Source organism: Nomascus leucogenys, chromosome 9, assembly GCF_006542625.1.
Source record: "Nomascus leucogenys isolate Asia chromosome 9, Asia_NLE_v1, whole genome shotgun sequence".
Lineage (NCBI taxonomy): Eukaryota > Metazoa > Chordata > Mammalia > Primates > Hylobatidae > Nomascus > Nomascus leucogenys.
Window position 1 is genome coordinate 52,907,204 of NC_044389.1, and position 18,976 is coordinate 52,926,179.

Genomic DNA, 18,976 nt, shown 5'->3' on the forward strand with positions numbered 1-18,976 from the left:
CAGTTCTCTACCATATTACTTCATACTACCAGCGTGTTTGGACAGGCTTATTGTGAAGGTGGGAATACTGAGTCAAAGAAGACTGTAGAATATTTCCTGAATTGCGTATACCCTTCCCATGAGTTAATATTGAATATGTTGGGTCTGCATTGTGGTTTCATTAGGTTGATGATTACTTAAGATGTTTTTACCACTGTTTCTGAGTTACAAAAACACATTTCTTTTCTCCTCAAAATAAAATTTCAAGTGATTCATTGGTGTATAATCAGCATTTTTATTGTTCATATTGACCGCCGAGGCTACTGATGCTAATACAAGTAGTTATTTAACAATTAACTTTTTTTTACTAATATATGCATATTTATTCCTAAGTTATATACATATATGGTCAGATTTATACATATATTATAAAAGAGACACAGAAAATAAGTTGGGAAAGTATGATACAAGAAAAAGAAATCCAAAGTACTCCATGGGATTAGCACATCCCACTTTGGATATTATTTAGAGAGACAGGTGTTTGCTACCTTACACTAAAGACCTAAATAGTGTGACTAATAAGTTTTACAACTTAGCAATCATTTTATTTGATGAGAAAGTATTCCTAAAGCCTAAACATGTTAAATTGGGAAATAAATAAAATTAATAAAACATAGTTGTTCCTTGCTTTTCTAGCTTGTCTACTACCAAAAATGCTTTATATACACTTTCTGGACACATCAATTTTACTTATCATAACCAATAATCTATAACACTACAAGTTTTATATTCTCCCACCATGGCTTGGCTCACAGAACTACTTAGCCATCATTCTACCATCTTGCTGATTTATTCATGCTTATAATTTGCCACAGTTTTAATCTCAAACCTTCACCAGAGCCCTCGGTCCTCCTCTCTCAGTCCACCTTTTCAGACTAGAGTATGGAGTCAGCCACTAAGACCATAAACCTTTCAAGATTCCTCATTAATGGTGTCACCAAATGAAGAAACAGCAAAAGCAAATACATGGGTGCATACATGGGCTCTAAGGCATACTTGAGCTGCAAGGGAGTCAGCACATCCTGAGAAGATGGAGGGATGGGGAAAGCTATAAGGAAAGCAGATCAGGAAGGAGGGGATAGGGATGAAAGTTATTTGTTAAGCATTTGGTTGTAATGGGAAGACATTACAGGAGTTTCCATTGGGGAGTAACATTATATGATATATGTCATCAATGAGTGAAAAACTCTAAATTTTGAAGACTTTATCTTTGACTCCATAGAATAGGTCAATCCTTTATAATTCCCATTGTATTCCATTCTATCCAATTCCTCTTAGTGCTACTTCCTTTCTTATTCAGCCTGAACATTTAAGGGATTTTCAGAAGTTGACTTACGACATATATTTTGAAAAGGTAGAATAAGCAGAAGCCAAGAGAATTTTTATTTGTCCTCATAGAATCCATTCACCCCACTCCCATCCACTAAAATTCTGATTACATTTCCTTCTTTCTACTCTGTATTGGCCTCGCTTCCTTTCTTACACAACCCAGACTTCATGCTTCATTATTCTAAATATCATCTTGATAGCTCATACAATGTTTCTGCCCCCCCCCTACACTTAGCCAACCTTACCTGGAAAACACGCAACCACGTAAAACTCTGAATTTGATTTCCACTGCCATTCCACCAAAACAGATGGCTTTTAAGTAAGTTTACGTTTTTTAAACTGTGTTGGTAACCAAAGACATCTTATCAAACGTTTTTTCATGTTGACATTAGTGTTAACTGTCTTCAACTCCCCTTAAACTTCAAACTTATCTCACCAGAAAACAATTTTCCTTTCTACTTCATAGACAATACTGAGTCCATTGAGCATAAATACTATCCACTTCTTAGTAGGACTCATCAATAATTTTATCTAAATCTGAACATAACTTTAATTCTCTCAAGTTTTAAAGGATATATGACCTTCTTTTAGTTCAAAGCTAATAGCTCTTTTGATTTTTTAAAAAGTTCCTCTGTAATCTATCCTTTTGATAATGTTCATTGTAGCAAAAGTAATAGTGATAGTTTTAATACCTAAAATTGAATGAGCAGCTATGTGCAGGGTAATTTATATCTTTGTCTCAATTAACCTTACTATTAAATTTGGTATTATATTATCAATATAACTATTATTATATTATTAAATAATACTTATTATTTTATTATTACATTATTATTTTTAATAATGCAAGCATTGTTTCCACTTTGAATATCCAGTACTCAAAACGATACTGGATATTCAGATGAATTATCAGGTTATTCCATATATTTTAGGCCTAATAGTTTGTTTTCATAAATTAAACTAGAACATAGCATTTATTATAGCTCCTTTTTGCCATTAGAACACAAACATTCACAATTTGCCAAAGACTCTCCAGATTCAAGTTTATCACATTGGTATAGATATATGACTAAATATTTTCCCTGTAATTGAAGGAGATTAGGAAAATATTAAAACACAAACACATTATAAAAATCTGCCAATGAGTTGCATACTTATGGCAACATATTTAGTAACATATCTTTGCAGAATGTTTCTCTTGTAAATTAAATCCCTTGACATTTTCAAGAGCATAGCAGTCCATCACGGATGAAAAGGCACCCTATTTCCATGACTACAAATAGCAGGACAAGTTCTGGTCCATCGGTCTTCTAAAATCACTTACTGTTTGTGGATTGAGAGACTGTGTCTAACAAAAGAAGCTACTCATATGCTTATCATCTGTTCTTTTTTCAACTGTCAGACACAAACTACTGATTCCCTATCTTGTTAATCACAAAACAATGACCTTAACAATACCTATTTTTTAGTATTTCATTCTCAAATAAGAGATCAATTAAGTTTAAACACAGCTTTTCAACTTCTTCATTTACAAAACTGTAGTGCCTTTGGAGCTTTACATTACAAATGCCTTATATTAATGATGTCCCTATATGATTACTTTTAATGGCAAAGACTGCAATTACTTTTGCACCAACCTAATACTTTTTATCTACTGGGTTGCATTTCTCATATATTTCCCGGCCTCACTCACTAACTATCGTTTAAATGACTAAAAGAAGAAAACAAGAAAGAAAGGAAGGAAGGGAGGGAGGAAAAAAAGAAAAAAGAAAAAAATGAAGAAAGGAATGAATATAAGGGGAAAATAGAAAAAAAGGCAAAACTATGGGAATGAAAAACTACTAAGTGGTTGCTAGAGTTGAGGGAAAGGAAAGACGTTGTTAGGTTTTCTTTGTTTGTTTGTTTGTTTTGTGTTTTTGTTTTTGTTTTTGTTTTTACTACAGAGGGCCCACACATGGGAAATGTTAGCATGATGGAACCCTTACATATGGTAAAGTAGTGGTGAATATATGACTACATACATTTGCCAAAACACATAGAAGGCTTAAGGTTTAAGAGTGAATATTGCTAATTGCAAATTAAAAATAGAAGTAAACCAAGATGTTGCAGAAACCTAAGATAGAATGCAGCCTGTGACAAATAAATCCAACAGTATGCGTAAACATATGGCGTAGCCTCACCAATGAGGGTAGGAGTAAAGGAGTGAGCTAGGAAACTTCAGGAAACATCATCTTGACTGGATGTTGTAACAACAACAAAAAAAAAATTGCTAATTTCCTTGAGACATTCTCTTTGACTTATAGGTCATCTAAAAGCATGATGCTTAATTTCCTCATATCTGGTAATTCTTAAGATATATTTCTGTTATTGACACCTAGCTTAATTACATTGGACTGACAAAACACTTATTATTTCTATGTTTAAAAATGTGTTCAGGTGTGTTTTATGGCCCTAACTATGGTCTATCTAGGCATATGTTCCATGGGACTTTGAGAAGAATGTGTATTCTATTGTTGTTCAGTGGAGTGATCTATGAATGTCAATTAAATCAAATTGGTTGATAGTGTTGTTCAAATCATTTTTTTTCTTACTGGTTTACTCCCTCAGTTTTTGTCTGAGAAAATATTTCTCCTTCACTTTTGAGGAATATATTTCCTGGACCTAGAATTTTGGGTTGACAGTATTATTTCATTACATTTAAGATTTTACTATTTTCTTCTTTCTTGCATGGTTTCTGACATGCAAGAAATTATATACCGTAATTCTTATCCTTATTTTTCTGTAGATAATCAGTCTCTTTTTTTCTGTTGCTGTCTTCAAGATTTTCTCTTTGTCTTTGGTTCCCAGCAGTTTCAATACAATATGCTGTGTGTGTGTGTGTGTGTGTGTGTGTGTAGAATTTATTCCCAGTGTTCTCAGGGTATCTTGTATCAGTGCTTTTAATTTCTGTCCATAATTTTGGAAAGTTTTTGACCACTATTTCTTTAAACATTTTCTGCTTTGCTCTTTTTTCTCCTCGGATTACAAATGTTAGAGCATTTGCTATTTTTCAATTTGTGTTTCAATTTGGTGATTTCTATGACATATCTTCAGGGTCTCTAATCCTTTCCTAGGTTGTGTCAAGTCTATCGATTAGCCAGTCAGATGAATTCTTTTTCGCTGTTAGTAAATTTTTATAGCATTTCTAGTTATTCTTTGTTACAGTTTCCTTCTCTGTGCTGAAATTATCTATGTGATCTTGAATCTCATCTATATCATCAGAATATTTAGTATAATAATCAAAGTTATTTTAAATTCCCTGCTCAAGAGTTTCGACATCTGTGTAACAACTGACTCTTGTTCTGATTATTGCTTTTTTTTGACATCTTCAGACCTTGTTTATACCTTTCTGTGTGTCTTGTGATTTTTTCTTGAATGCCTGATTTATGGTATAGTCATTAGATAAACATGAGCCCACTTTGTTTCTACGAGGGCCTTAGTATAGGGGGTTGTGTTAATCTAGTCCACAAGAGAGGAAATTAAATACTTAAAAGGATTTTGTCACTCCTGACAAACAACACTGAACCTACTATATGACCTAAGAAGGTATCAAGCTAAATTACTTCACATTACTCTGATGTATGACGTGTGCACTGACAACCATTAGTATGCCTCATTTATTCTTTGATATAACACATTACTAGTGCTGTTAGGTTGTCAGTAATAAATTCACAGGATAGAAGGGCTCTTTCAGCTTCTAATATTTGTTTACATTAGTTAATTCATGTTTATAATGCTAATACAGGAAGAGAAACCACGCCATTGTTTAAAAATATATTTATGTTATTCTATTACATGCTTAACATAAAATGAAGTAAAGCATAAACTTTCTTCATCATAATTTCTAATCGATGCCAAAATAAAGTCAAGTAATGAATATTTGCAAGGTGAATTTAGGAATTAAGCTTAATGTAGTTCCTAAATTTGTCTTTTATTGTCATTTTATGGGAATAATTTCTCTATTTTCATGGTTCTCTGAAATGAAGGAAGTAATTCACAGCCAAATCAGTCAAATTCATAGGTTTTTAAATTATTTTTCTCAAAGTCAATGCTAATTTGTTTCAAAATGAAAGAGTAAACATTAAGTTAGGGACTTATAAATATCCCTGGAAAGAAAGGGAGTGAGGCACATTGTCCACGTCAAGACCAGGAGCTGCATCCACTAGTTTGCACCCTGGAAACAAGGTATCCTTTTTTTTTTAATGTTAAGACGTTCCCATTTTAAAAACTTCTCTACCAGATTTCAGTCAGATGGACTTTAATAGTATACTTGTAAATACATGGCATATTTATATTATTTCATAGTTTGCAGAGATTGATGACACAATCTAGTCTGTATAAATCTAGTCCACCTCACACCTGAGTTCTCACTTTAACACGGTATGAGGCGAGACTTAGCAAAGAAATTTTTTTTCCCTGAATTCAGACTGGACTCAAGAATTCACATAAACCCTAGAAAAAACAGATCAGTTCCAGTCATAAAGCCTCATGTGCTTCTGAAGAACTGAAAAATAGGGTCAAGTAAGTCTGTCTCACTTAACATGCTATTTCAAGAAAAAATAAAGAAGGAAAAGGATAATGAAACACTTTTTATTAAATTGTGTGTCAGTGAAAACCTGATGTACAATATCAAAGATCACTAAAGCAAAGGCCACTCAGTATGTGTTCAAAGCCATGTTGAACAGGTAAGCAGCTTAGCCAAGATTAAAAATATGTTTTGAGAAATATGATGATTTTTTTCCAGCCTAGATTTTGATAAGGATTAGGTAGGAAAGAATCCACAATCTTATCAAAAAAAACTTGGAAGTTCATTATATTATTAGAATATACATAGCATATAAGCAATACATTCTCAGTTCACAAAAAAATAGACTACAGAAAATGAAAGAAAAGTATAAAAACAATTATAAAAACAAAGTCATCTTCTAATTCATAACTCATTAAATATTTTACCAATACTCATGTTCTTATCTACTACATAATTTTTTATTTTAAATTGGTTTCCTGTCATATATAAAGTTGGTGCTCTTTTTACAGTGCTACAAGTCTCCAGAGTAGGAATATTATTCTTGTTTCTATTTGCTGTTTTAGTTATTTATTTGTATTTATTTATTTATTTTATAATTTTAACTTCTATTTTAGATTCAGGGGCTACATGTGCAGGTTTGCTACACGGGTATATTGCATGATGCTGAGGTTTGGGGTATGGATGGATCCCTTCACCCAGATATTGAGCATAGTACCCAATAGGTAGTTTTTCAGCCCACTTCCTCACCTTCCTCCCTCCACTGGTATTCCCCAGTGTCTCGTGTTGCCATCTTTATGTCCACATATACTTAATGTTTAGCTCCCAGTTATAAGGGAGAACACGAATATTTGGTTTTCTGTTCCTGCATTATTAATTTACTTATGACAATGGCCTCCAACTGTATTCATGTTACTGAAAAAGACATGATTTTATTCTCTTTGCAATATTTAATATTTAAATATTCATTTAGCAATATATCATGAACCTAATATTCTTCTTCTTAATAAAACTTTTTGTTGGGATTTTATATTTTTCACATTATGAGATTCTAAATAATGCTATAAGTGTCCTTGTATATGCAATTTTTTGGTACAAGTGGAGATATTTTGGCTTTGAAGAAGTAAGAAGCCATACACTTTAATAATCAATCAGTTGGAGAATGGTTTTCAGTTCTCTGAAGAAAATTGAGCCTAATCAAGACACACACCTGAGAATATAGCTTCTCCACTATTCTTCAGAAATAGAGAAAAAAAATTACAATCAAGTTTAAGATTACAAATTTTTCTAAGTAGGTGATACCAATCTCCCACTGAATTCATAAAAACAAAATATTAAGAAGCACCCATAGAATGGTGACATTTAAGCAATTTTATTTCCTGGTAAGACCTCCAAAATAAATTAATTGCAAAATGTGTCCCTGGGGAGCTGAGTTGACATCTAACTCTTAGACATTTTAGTTAGAAGTCAATTAACTGTTGAACGGTATCTGCTAATATATATTTATATTGGCTTTAGTGGCATTCCTGTTAAGTAATACAGACAGTAGTTAAATAGCAGGGCCAACTATTCTGTTAAGGGTCTTCCTAGACAGACTAAAAAAGCCATGTATTCTTTCGTTTCTCTTTAAAAGAAGAAAAATATAATTTAAAAATATATTGCATATTTTCTAAAACAATAAATTTATAGTGTTAATATTCATAGGGTCAATCAAAATGAAGCTTCTCCTTTGGGCCTGCATTGTATGTGTTGCTTTTGCAAGGAAGGTAAGTAAATGGACTTCCAAAATTTTAACAATTGTATAACCATTTGCTAATTGTTCATGGGAATTTGTGCTTATGATAAAAATTACTATAGTGTTTATAATAAAGCAGCAGAGAGACATAGATGGACATGAGGTTTGTAGTGTCAGACTTTTCAATGGAAAATTTAAAAATCAAAATAATAAAGTTGTAGTATCTGAAAATAGATAAACAGCAAGGAAAGGAGGTAAGTTCAGAAATGTAGGAGGCTGGAGGAGGAAAAATTATAGAAAAGCAGGATCCTACGTAGATTATCTTAACAGAGTTTATCTCTTCAAATTATAGAATGCTGGATTGGGCTTCCTATGGCTGTGAATTGCCATTGCTGGAGGTATTTATGTACAGACATTAGGGATACTTGATGGAATAGAAGTAAATGCACATCATACCTTTAGTGGAATGTAAAGTAATATAGTGTAATGCAATGGCCTTTAGTGTAACATAAGTAGACGAAACTCTAGTGTACGACAAATCTGATGGCAAATTCTTAATCCTAGCCAGCGACTATGCTAAATATTATCTTTTTTTAAGTGGAGAAAATAATAACACCTACACCATAACATGGTTTTAAAAATTTTATAAGATAATTATATAAAGTGCTTAGCAGAGTACCTCAGGTATGGTAGAAACTCAACTGCTACTTGATACTATTTACTATTGATGTTATTATCGTCCTGTCCAAACTTTAAACTATTATTTTTGTTCCCTAAAATTAGATAAATGAAGCTCCAATTCTTAAAATAATAAATGATGGTTTTCCTGTACTGCTTTTTATTTTTATTCTGTAGTTCATAATCTGTGGTCAATTCACAAACCATATTGAAGCTTCATTGGAGAACAAATGGATCTATGGTCCTTCTGGTACTGTGAAGAGGTGGCAAAGACCACTCTTTTTTTTTGTTTGTCTTGCTCTGTCGCCAGGCTGGAGTGCAGTGGCGCGACCTCGGCTCACTGCAAGCTCCGCCTCCCGGGTTCACGCCATTCTCCTGCCTCAGCCTCCCAAGTAGCTGGGACTACAGGCGCCCGCCACCACGCCCGGCTAATTTTTTGTATTTTTAGTAGAGACGGGGTTTCACCATGTTAGCCAGGATGGTTTCAATCTCCTAACCTCGTGATCCGCCCGCCTCGGCCTCCCAAAATGCTGGGATTACAGGCGTGAGCCATTGCGCCCGTTGCAAAGACCACTCTTTAACACACAGATGCACACACACACACACACACTACAGACAAAACCTGGGAGGTAAAAAGTGAATAGCAAAATCAGATATATGAATGAGAGCTGAATGATCTTTCAGATGATAAAGATTTATGTACATGTTGAATATTACAAATCAATATCCATCCAGCCAAAGTAAAACTCCCTGAGGAAATTGTTTAGGTCAAAACCATGTAATGATAATGATGATGATGACAAAAAAAAGTTCATACTAGTGACTCAAATTTCAAAAAAAAAACCATAATTATTATTAAGCTTTGCAAATTTTTCAGCAATATGGAAATGTGGGTACAGACGTTTTCAAATACATAACCACATTAAAATATATTTTTCTTTATTTTAGAGACGGTTCCCCTTCATTGGTGAGGTAAAACTTTTTTTCTTTACATGCAAGTATATTTGTTTTTATCTTGAAATGTATTTTACATTTTAAAACTCTGATTTCTTTACAATGAAATTTAATGACTGCTATTGCTCTTAAAATAATAGTGCTATTAAACTCTTCTGATTTGATAGAAAATATTTATGGAATATGTTTGTGCTCAACGTATTTAGCAAAAGGTCTTTAGTCTTTTTAATGAGCAAAAGCATTACGTGTACTCCCCTTGCAGCTTAAGAAAATGTTTGCTATGCCAAGGTTTTCCCCCACGCCTCTATAATACATTGTCAGTATGTCCTAAGTTCATTTGAACAAACTTAGTGATTAATCTGGAGATGCTCTGTCTGCATGAAGGGTTAGAGCAAGAGAAAGCATGAAGTAGTGAGCGGGCCATATATCCAGGTGTGTGTCTTCAAGCTAGGAACCACTAGCAGGAGGAGTGTGTCCCAATGAGTTAGATGATTTCTGTGTAGCAAATACCAACAATTTATCTCTATGAGACCAAAGCACATACTGGTTAACTGATGTTAGATGTTTTTTTCAGTTCCTTGTTACTTGTGCCTCAATTTCTGGTAACAGAAGAGTACTAAGAAAATTACACTTACACATATCCACCAGTATGCCATAAATCAACATGACACTCTAGCAAAGAAAGCCCAAGAGACATAATCTGTGATGTGCACACTTTTGACCAACAATGATTAGACATATAACGAAGGAGTAGAAATCTTTTGGAAATAATGTTTTAAAATAGAAATAGTATTAGGTATTATTTTGAATTTCTTTTTTTTGCATCATTTTATTTATATTTTTTATTATACTTTAACTTTTAGGGTACACGTGCACAACATGCAGGTTTGTTACGTATGCATACATGTGCCATGTTGGTGTGCTACACTCATTAACTCATCTTATGAGTTAATATTTAAGTCCTCAGATTCTAGGGCTCCATGATCCACAATACAAATAATTGATATTTGCATCTATGAACACCGGGGGACATATATTACTTATGTATATATGTCATACCTCAAGGGGCTCTGGCAATATGACTCGTGAGAAAAATTTAACTCAGTAATTCAGGAAACTTACCTAAAATTGGAAAAAAATTAAATGTTAATTAAGAAGCTTGACTGGCTGGGGAATGTAGTATCCCAGACACAAGAAGAAAGAAACCTTGTCTGTTTTCCAGTATGTAGGATCCCCTAGCAAAGAGACGGCACAGAGAAGGTACTCATTTTATACTTTTAAAAATAAATCACAGAACTTCCATCAAGAAAAACCTTAAAATATCTCAAAGACCCTGAGGGACAATCTACATTTATTGAGAAACTTCTCAGTATTGTATATTATTATATATCATAATAATATTATATACAATAACATTAACAACATCTACATCCAGTCTGCTCACCATCTTATTTATTTATTTTTATTTATATATATTTTTCGAGACAGAGTCTCACTCTGTTGCCAGGCTGGAGTGCAGTGGCCTGATCTCAGCTCACTGCAACCTCCGCCTTCCAGGTTCAAGCAATTCTCCTGCTTCTGCCTCCCGAGTAGCTGGGACTACAGGCGCCCGCCACCACGCCCAGCAAATTATTTTGTATTTTTAGTAGAGATGGAGTTTCACCATGTTGGCCAGGACGGTCTCAATCTCTTGACCTCATGATCCGCCCGCTTCAGCCTCCCCATCTGCTCACCCTCTTAATGAAAATTTGAGATGCAGTGTTAAAGGAAGGGAAGCACTGATAAAGAGAGGTAGGAAGTTGAAAAAGATAAGTCTGGAATATGGGACACCTGGAAGAGGAATAATGAAGCAGAGGCTTCAGTGGACACTTTAGAGACCCAGAGAGTGCTGAGGGCAGTGGGAAACACAATGGAGGGTGCAGAGAAGAAGCCCGGAGCTACGAATCTCATAATCCTGTATCAATCCTAAAAGTGTGAGTGCTTTCCATCTATCTTTGTCCTGGCCTAGGTTAGCATATTCTGTGGACTATAACACTCTTATTTGCTTAAACACAAAATATTTCCTCCTCAGTTGGAGTTTATTCAATTTTCTTAAGAGATTATTACTTCTTACTTCAAAAATATGGAAGTACACTAGCCTTAAGAAAGATAAGACATTGGAATTCTTTCAAAATATCATAACTTATCATATATCATCACAGTTGTACCATAAGTAATATATAGACAGGACAAATACAAACAATCAACTTCGACTTCTTTGTTTCTCCTTTAGGATGACAATGACTATGGTCACCCACTTCATCCATCTCTGAATATTCCTTATGGCATACGGAATTTGCCACCTCCTCTTTACTATCCCCCAGTGAATACAGTCCCCGGTTACCCTGGGAATACTTACACTGACACAGGGTTACCTTCGTATCCCTGGATTCTAACTGCTCCTGGATTCCCCTATGTCTATCACATCCGTGGTTTTCCCTTAGCTACTCGGTTGAATGTTCCTCATCTCCCTCCTAGGGATTTCCCCTTTGTCCCTCCTTCAAGGGTTTTTTCAGCAGCTGCAGCACCCGCTGCCCCACCTATTGCAGCTGAGCCTGCTGCAGCTGCACCTCCTGTAGCCACAGCTGTAGCAGCTGAGCCTGCTGCAGGGGCCCCTGTTGGAGCTGAGCCTGCTGCAGAGGCACCTGTTGGAGCTGAGCCTGCTGCAGAGGCACCTGTTGGAGTGGAGCCCGCTGCAGAGGAACCTTCACCAGCTGAGCCTGCTACAGCCAAGCCTGCTGCCCCAGAACCTCACCCTTCTCCCTCTCTTGACCAGGTAGGTTGTTTATATCTTATCACGATAATGTTATGAGAACTGAGATTTGTAGAAGGGGAAAAAAAAAAAACCACTCCCCAAGCAAACCTATATCAACTTAAATATTTTGAACAGCTTTATTGAGATACAATTGACGTACCACAAACTACACATATTGAAAGTGTATACTTAGATATGTTTTGACATATGTATACACTCATGAAAAGAATTACCAGGGTGGGGAATGTGTCTACCACAGTCAAAAGTTTCCTCCTGTTCCTCTGTGATCCCACATTCCCCATCCTCCCATCCCTGGGCTGTTTTTTGTCACTACAAATTGGTTTGCATTTTCTAGAATTTTATGTAAGTGGAATAATATTGGATGTACTCTTGTGTCAGACATCATTCACTTTTAGAGATTTATCCATGAAGTTGTATTTACCAATAATTTGGTTCTTTGCAGATTATTATTTTATTATACAGATATGCCGTAATTCATTTACCCATTCATCTGTTGAACAGACTTTAGCTTCCAAACTGGATGCATTTATTTACTTATTGCATGTTTTAATGGCTTAAACATCCAGTACAATGTCAGATAAGAGTGATTAGATGGACATCCCTGCTCGGTTCCTAATATTAGGGGAAAGCATTAAGTTTTTAACATATCTTTACACACACACATGCACATGTATATGTACCTACACACCCTCCTCCTCCTGGGGCCATGTATACATTGTACCCACATATTATTATATCTATAATGTACACAACGTGTACATAATGTGTATATGTAGTACACACATATATGTGTGTATGGACATACATGTTCATGAGCTTTATTCTGCAATGCTATTAGGTTAGTATGCTTTTACACTTTATTAAACAGGAACAGATAAATGTTTTTATCCAAGGTTAATTTTTCCTTTATTGAGATCAAACTATTCTGAGTGCTCAAACTTATGTCCTGTGAATTTTGTGGTTTTTTACTCCGGCTGGTGGGATCAAGAACTTTTTCCTGCCCTGGTACCTATTGTGAGTACCAATTGTTGTTCTCTTCTGTCCTTCCAGGTAGTTCTCTACCTGACCTCAGGTAGTATCTTCATATAATTAATCAATACTCAGTTGAAATGTGAGGATATCCTCTTTTTTAAAAAAATTCATCTTTTTTTTTAGATACAGGGGTTACATGGGGTACATATGCAGATTTGTTACATGGGGATATGGTGTGATGCTGAGGTTTAGAGAATGAATCCCTTCTCCCTGGTAGTGAGCACACTACCCAAGAGGTAGTTTTATAACCCAGCCCTAACCACCACCTTCTAGTAGGCCACAGTGTTCCTTGTTCCTATGTTTATGTACATGTGTGCTCAATGCTTAGCTCCCATTTATAAGTGAGAATACACGATATCTCGATCTTTGTATCTACATCTTTGTGGCCTGTTTTCCCATCAGGTACTCTGCCTGTAAATGTCAGCTATCTTGACCTTCCTGGAGTCCCAACTCCATCTACTTAACTCAGAGAATCTGCTGGGACTTTCTCTCTCTCTCTCTTTCTGTGTGTGTGTGTGTGTGTGTGTGTGTGTGTGTGTGTGTGTGTGTTTTCCCTTGCACCAAGCCATGGAAACTCACTCCAGGCAGTATGCTAGGACAATCTTAGAGACTACCTACCTTGCTTCCTGTCTCTTAGTGATCACTGTTTTACACAGCCTGATATTTAGATCTTGAAAAATTGTTCCTTCTCATTTTTCTTCTCATGTTTGCACATTATTTTTGCTTTGAGCAAGAGAGTAAATGCAGTTTCTATTATTCATCTTGAACTTTAGCTTTAGCGAAGTTTACTAAACTTTTGGAAAAACAATTGTTTTCAGACAAAAAAAAAAATTTAAGAGCAGCTAGTCCCTAAATTTTAGTAGATATGACCCAAGGAATTAGGCTATTTTACCAAAGGGAAACCATGATTCTAAACTACATAGAAGATACTCTGAACCCTGGCAAGAGGCTAAAAACAAATGGAAGTTTAAATCCACCAATGAATTATTTATGCAGCACATTGCCACCACTTGGAAAGCTCTAGTAGTTGTTACCTAGAAGGAGATAAGAACTCTTTTTCTTTTAAGATATTCACCAAGGGGTTACATTCAACGGTGTTTGCAGCCTCTCTAGAGAGGTATGATGAGCCAGGCTTGTTCTCCAATGCTTCGCACATTAAATATGTTCATTCAGTAGATTTGACACAAGCACTTTCCATCTGCCGGGGTATTATGAACTCTGTATATATATATATATATACCTGTAGCTCATGGTTCACATGACAGTAGAAGGAAATGATAGAAAGTGAAGATAAAAAGAAATAGAACCTGATAAGAAGGGACCTTGAAAACACTGCTCAATACCTTGGACTTTATTCTTTAGCCAAAGCAATTTATTAGGGACCTTCACTGAGAGGAGTGATTCAACCAGTTCTCTGTTTCAGAAAGCTAAATCTAGTAGCAGTATAGAATATTTTAAACATGTTAAGAAGAGATCAGCAAAACACAGCTTCTCAGAGAAAAAAGATTATTTAGAAAAGGTAGGCCCAATACTATGAAATAAAGTACATTTGATTGTTTATGAAAAGATCTTTTTTTTATGTTTTCTAGGCAAATCAGTGAAATTCTCTAGAAGAGTACCATGGGTTCATTTCTGTAAGTCATATGTGATAATATAATTTAGAAATTATAGATAAAGAGGTTAAATCTCATAATCTGAAACTACCTCGGGATGTATTATATTTTTTACTACATGAAAATGAGAAAGTGTTGCTTAGAGAAGCACTGGTAGTTTGTGCCTCAGAACCTTTCAAACTATTAACTCATGTCTTGTGTAAGGAACTCAGGCTACTTTTGAACAAATAGCGAATTCCTCCTTAAATTGATCCAAATTTATTATGACTTGAAGATTCTAAATTAACAGTAGTTAATATAGGTAAAAACCTTTAACATGGGAAAAGAGGGTTGGACTATACATAGAAAGAGGCATTGTTTAAGTTCTCACAGATTATTCTGTATGCTATCCCTTCAGCCACCATCCTACCCCATATTAAGAACTACTGTTTTAGAAAACAAACAATTTAGACCTGAAGTCTCCCTGTCCCCACATTGTACCACCCAAAAGCACAAACAAACAGCTCAACTGGACTCACTGTATCTTAGTCATCTGATCAGGGGATAAGCAAGAAATTTGGCCGTCTTAATTTCAGGTTCTCATGCTTCATCCCTTCTCAAAGATGTTCCAATTTTAATGTTTACCAGACAGGTAAATGACAAGGCTTTGACTGTCAGCCAAGTCAAAGTTATTTCTGAGGTGACATCACTAGCTAAAGTAGAATTGAAAAGCAAATGTGATGGTAGCTATTATTGTTGGTGATACCTCTTTACAGCAGCCATTGCCAAAGAAACTAAAAGATATCCATTTTTAGTTAAACCTTGACTATTGCTATATTCTTTGGTTCTCATTTATTTTACTTTTATGTTCAATGAACAATTGGCTAGTGAATTAGTTCAAGATATTAGATACACATAATAGTTTCATATATTATGTAGTCATTTGTATTTAGTATTTTGCCAAATAGCATGAATTTGTAGATAACAATTCAATATAGTCTTTTTAAAATAACATTAAAATCATAAATCAAGGAAAATAATTTTGCTTTAAATGTGAGTCATTTGGTCATTTTATTATACTAAACCAATGTTATTTTCTTCTTTCAGATACTGATGCAGAAATCAGTGAAATCTACAAAAATTTTCTTTCTTTTCCAAAGACTGTTTCATTCTGTTGTATTCAGAGTATTCATCTCACTACATTGATTTGTTTGTGATAGTTTTTCCTTGGACTTAATTTATATTGAAATAACATTGATGATTAAATAAATAAAATAGATAATTTAGACAAATGGTGATAAGGTCTGAATGAAAACTACGCTAGGGAGGACTGAAATGGCCATCATTCAGCCTAGTCTGGAGTCCGATTGTACAACTACTATAGGATGATGTTAGTATTGATTTTGAATGCAATAGGTTTTTTCCTAAACAAGCATACTTTGTAGTCAACGAACTTTTTGTCACAAAAAAGCAAAACATCTGTGTTTAACCTATGGTAAACAACATGTTAATGAACTATGCTATCCATGACTTAATGGGCAGTTCAAATGTGACATCTACAGTTTTTCATTTCTCTTTTATGCCAGCACACAATCAATTCATCACCGATTGTCATTTGATTTACTTCAAAAAATACAGCCACAAATCCTAATACTTCTAACCTTCTCCACTGCATCTAGCCAACTCTAGCTATTGTCACCCCTAACAGAAATGGAGGAATAGCCTCTTTTTTTTTTTTTTTTTTTTGAGACGAAGTCTCACACTGTTGCCCAGCCGGAATGCAATGGTGCCAACTCGGCTCACTGCAACCTCCACCTCCCGGGTTCAAGTGATTCTCCTGCCTCAGCCTCCTGAGTAGCCAGGATTATAGGTGCATGCCACCACGCCTGGCTAATTTTTTGTAATTTAGTAGAGACAGGGGTTCACTATGTTGGCCAGGATGGTCTTTATCTCCTCACCTCGTGATCTGTCCACCTCGGCCTCCCAAAGTGCTGGGAATACAGATGTGAGCCACCGTGCCCTGCCAGAATAGCCTATTAACCAGTCTACCTGCTTCCCCTTTTCCTCCACCGTGATCACATACACACATGCATTATCCACTGAGCAGTCACAATCAGATGTTAAATCAAACATTATTCAGATAAGATCTCTGAAAAGCCTCTGATACTTTCTCTTTTAACATGGAATATATGCGAAACACCTCTCCAAGGACACAAGAGTTACCTGGTCTAACTAATGACTTTTCTAACTTCCTTCCCTATCATTCTCCATCTTGCCCCATGCTCCTCGTGCAGCAGCTTTTTTTTTTTTTTTTCCTTTTTCAAATATGTTGGTTTTGATCTTATCCAAGAACCTTTGCCCTGATGTATGAATGACTAACTGCCTTTCTACTTTGGGGGTCTCATATACAAATCCTGCTTCAGAATAGTCTTCCCTGAACACTCTATCTAAATAAATCCCTCTTCTGCAACCCAGTGCTTTTTGTTCTATTACTGACTTCCTTGTAGAAGTTACTATTACTGCGTTTTACCTTTTTATTTATTTGTGTATTGTCTTTGTTGTTGCCCTCATCTTATCTCCACAAAAATATATGCTCCATAAAAACAGGCATTTCTGTGTCTTATTCAGTTTAACAGGGCCTATAACAATGCCTGGGACATATTAGGTGACTGGTGAATATTTTTGGAAGGAAAGAAAAGAAGAAAGAATGAAGTAACAAACAAAGAATGAAGGAAGAAAAAATTTTTACAAACATTCAGCATATTTTTATTTTGAAATAATTTTCTATTTTTCCCTATATCCTACATTGGTTCAGAATATTACTGTTATGTATAGCCATGAGGACATGGTCTCAAAAAATGAGAAACTTTCTTAGATAGTTAAATTGTTAACTTGAGATGTTTGCTTCCATCTTCTAGAGTCAAGTAGGATCTAACTTTAATTTGACTTAGCCAATAATCTGAAACTACTAGAGTATCTGTCTTTCACAGATACATGCAATATTCACCTCTAAATATTTAACGATTAATTTGTAATCATACATGATAGTCAATTTTAATGATTATGTTGTCAAAATTCAGGCTTTTTGTATGAATTGAAGACTTAAAGAAGAATTTGTAAATATGACTGTGTAAGAAACAACAGAAAGATGAAGATGAACCAAAATATAAATATCAAGAGACTACAAAGTCTTAGCAAATTATAATTGCTCATGGGACATTATGTGGTGTTTAGTATCACATTTAGAACGTAGTCATTTGTTAAGTTTTTCATGGGGTAAAAGAAACAATTTATTCCAAGAAAATTTTGGAATTTTAAAAATAAACATAACATCTTATCATGAGAAATATTTACAGTTTTTGCTTTTACTACAAGGTACTGTGAAATGTTCTGCTCTGTCAATTGTGAGAGTATGAAATTTAAGTCTATCACTACAATAATATTTTGTTTTTAGTGTTCGTTTTTTTCCTCCTGGCTACATTGAGATGAGTTAGATTGAGTGAAAGGTAAACACTAACATTTGAACTGATGTAATTTCCGTTGTGGAAAACAAACTGTTGTTAGTGAACAGGCATCAGCTTTGAGACACAGAAAAGTCATCCAAACCAGAAGTTTGGGAATTTCCTCAATTACTTTGTCTTCCATTTATTACATTCAATTAGTCAAAAATGTTCTTAATTATACATTTTAAAGACTATTTTTGGTAAGGTCTATGACACATTCGAAATACTACATACAAGTGTGTATTATCATAAATAATCTGAAAGAAAACATACATGTAACTACCACCATCTTGAAATTTCACACTAAATTATAAAACATTTCCATCACTGCCTATATTGTTTAATGTCCCTTTATCAATCCACCTTCTTCCTTATCTGTAGAGTTAAAAACTACTTAGTGGATTAAGGTAATTCATTCTACTTTTAAAAATGATTTTTACATGTCTAATGTATTCTATAAAATAATATTGTTCACTTTTGCCTGTTTTTGAGCTTTTTATTGAAAAATGCTACTGCAAAATTATTTTGAGTCTTATAGCTTTTGATCAATATTAAGATACATTTGCAGAGTTTTGTATGTGTGTTTATATCCATCTTACAAACTTCTTTACTGTATAGTGTTCCCTTTAGCCACTGGAAAATGATATAATGTCATTGCTTGTGGAAGGTGTCTGATTCTTATTCAGTGCTACTTTCCACAGACAGGTAACTATTCTCATTTACGGTTAAGAAATG

At 34.7% G+C, this 18,976-nt stretch overlaps 1 protein-coding gene across 2 annotated transcripts; it reads left to right on the forward strand.

Annotated features, from left to right (window-relative positions):
- Positions 1-7,458: 7,458 nt before the first annotated feature.
- Positions 7,459-18,715, forward strand: PRR27 (proline rich 27). Of its 2 annotated transcripts, XM_030818442.1 has the most exons (7): positions 7,515-7,698; positions 8,020-8,065; positions 9,294-9,317; positions 11,572-11,979; positions 12,010-12,114; positions 14,736-14,780; positions 15,846-18,715. In XM_030818442.1, exons 2-6 carry the CDS (start codon positions 8,021-8,023, stop codon positions 14,745-14,747), a joined length of 594 nt encoding a protein of 197 aa, XP_030674302.1. In that variant the 5' UTR covers positions 7,515-7,698; position 8,020; the 3' UTR covers positions 14,748-14,780; positions 15,846-18,715. The 2 variants fall into 2 exon arrangements, with proteins under 2 accessions (XP_003265747.2, XP_030674302.1); XM_003265699.3 differs by lacking the exon at positions 8,020-8,065 and having other exon boundaries at positions 7,459-7,698; positions 11,572-12,114.
- Positions 18,716-18,976: the final 261 nt, after the last annotated feature.

Excerpts from the sequence above, each read along its gene's own strand:
- PRR27 (XM_003265699.3), top strand. The coding sequence starts at position 7,648 with ATGAAGCTTCTCCTTTGGGCCTGCATTGTATGTGTTGCTTTTGCAAGG. Across the intron at positions 7,699-9,293 it reads GTGTTGCTTTTGCAAGGAAG|AGACGGTTCCCCTTCATTGG; the intron begins GTAAGTAAATGG and ends TCTTTATTTTAG. Across the intron at positions 9,318-11,571 it reads GGTTCCCCTTCATTGGTGAG|GATGACAATGACTATGGTCA; the intron begins GTAAAACTTTTT and ends TTTCTCCTTTAG.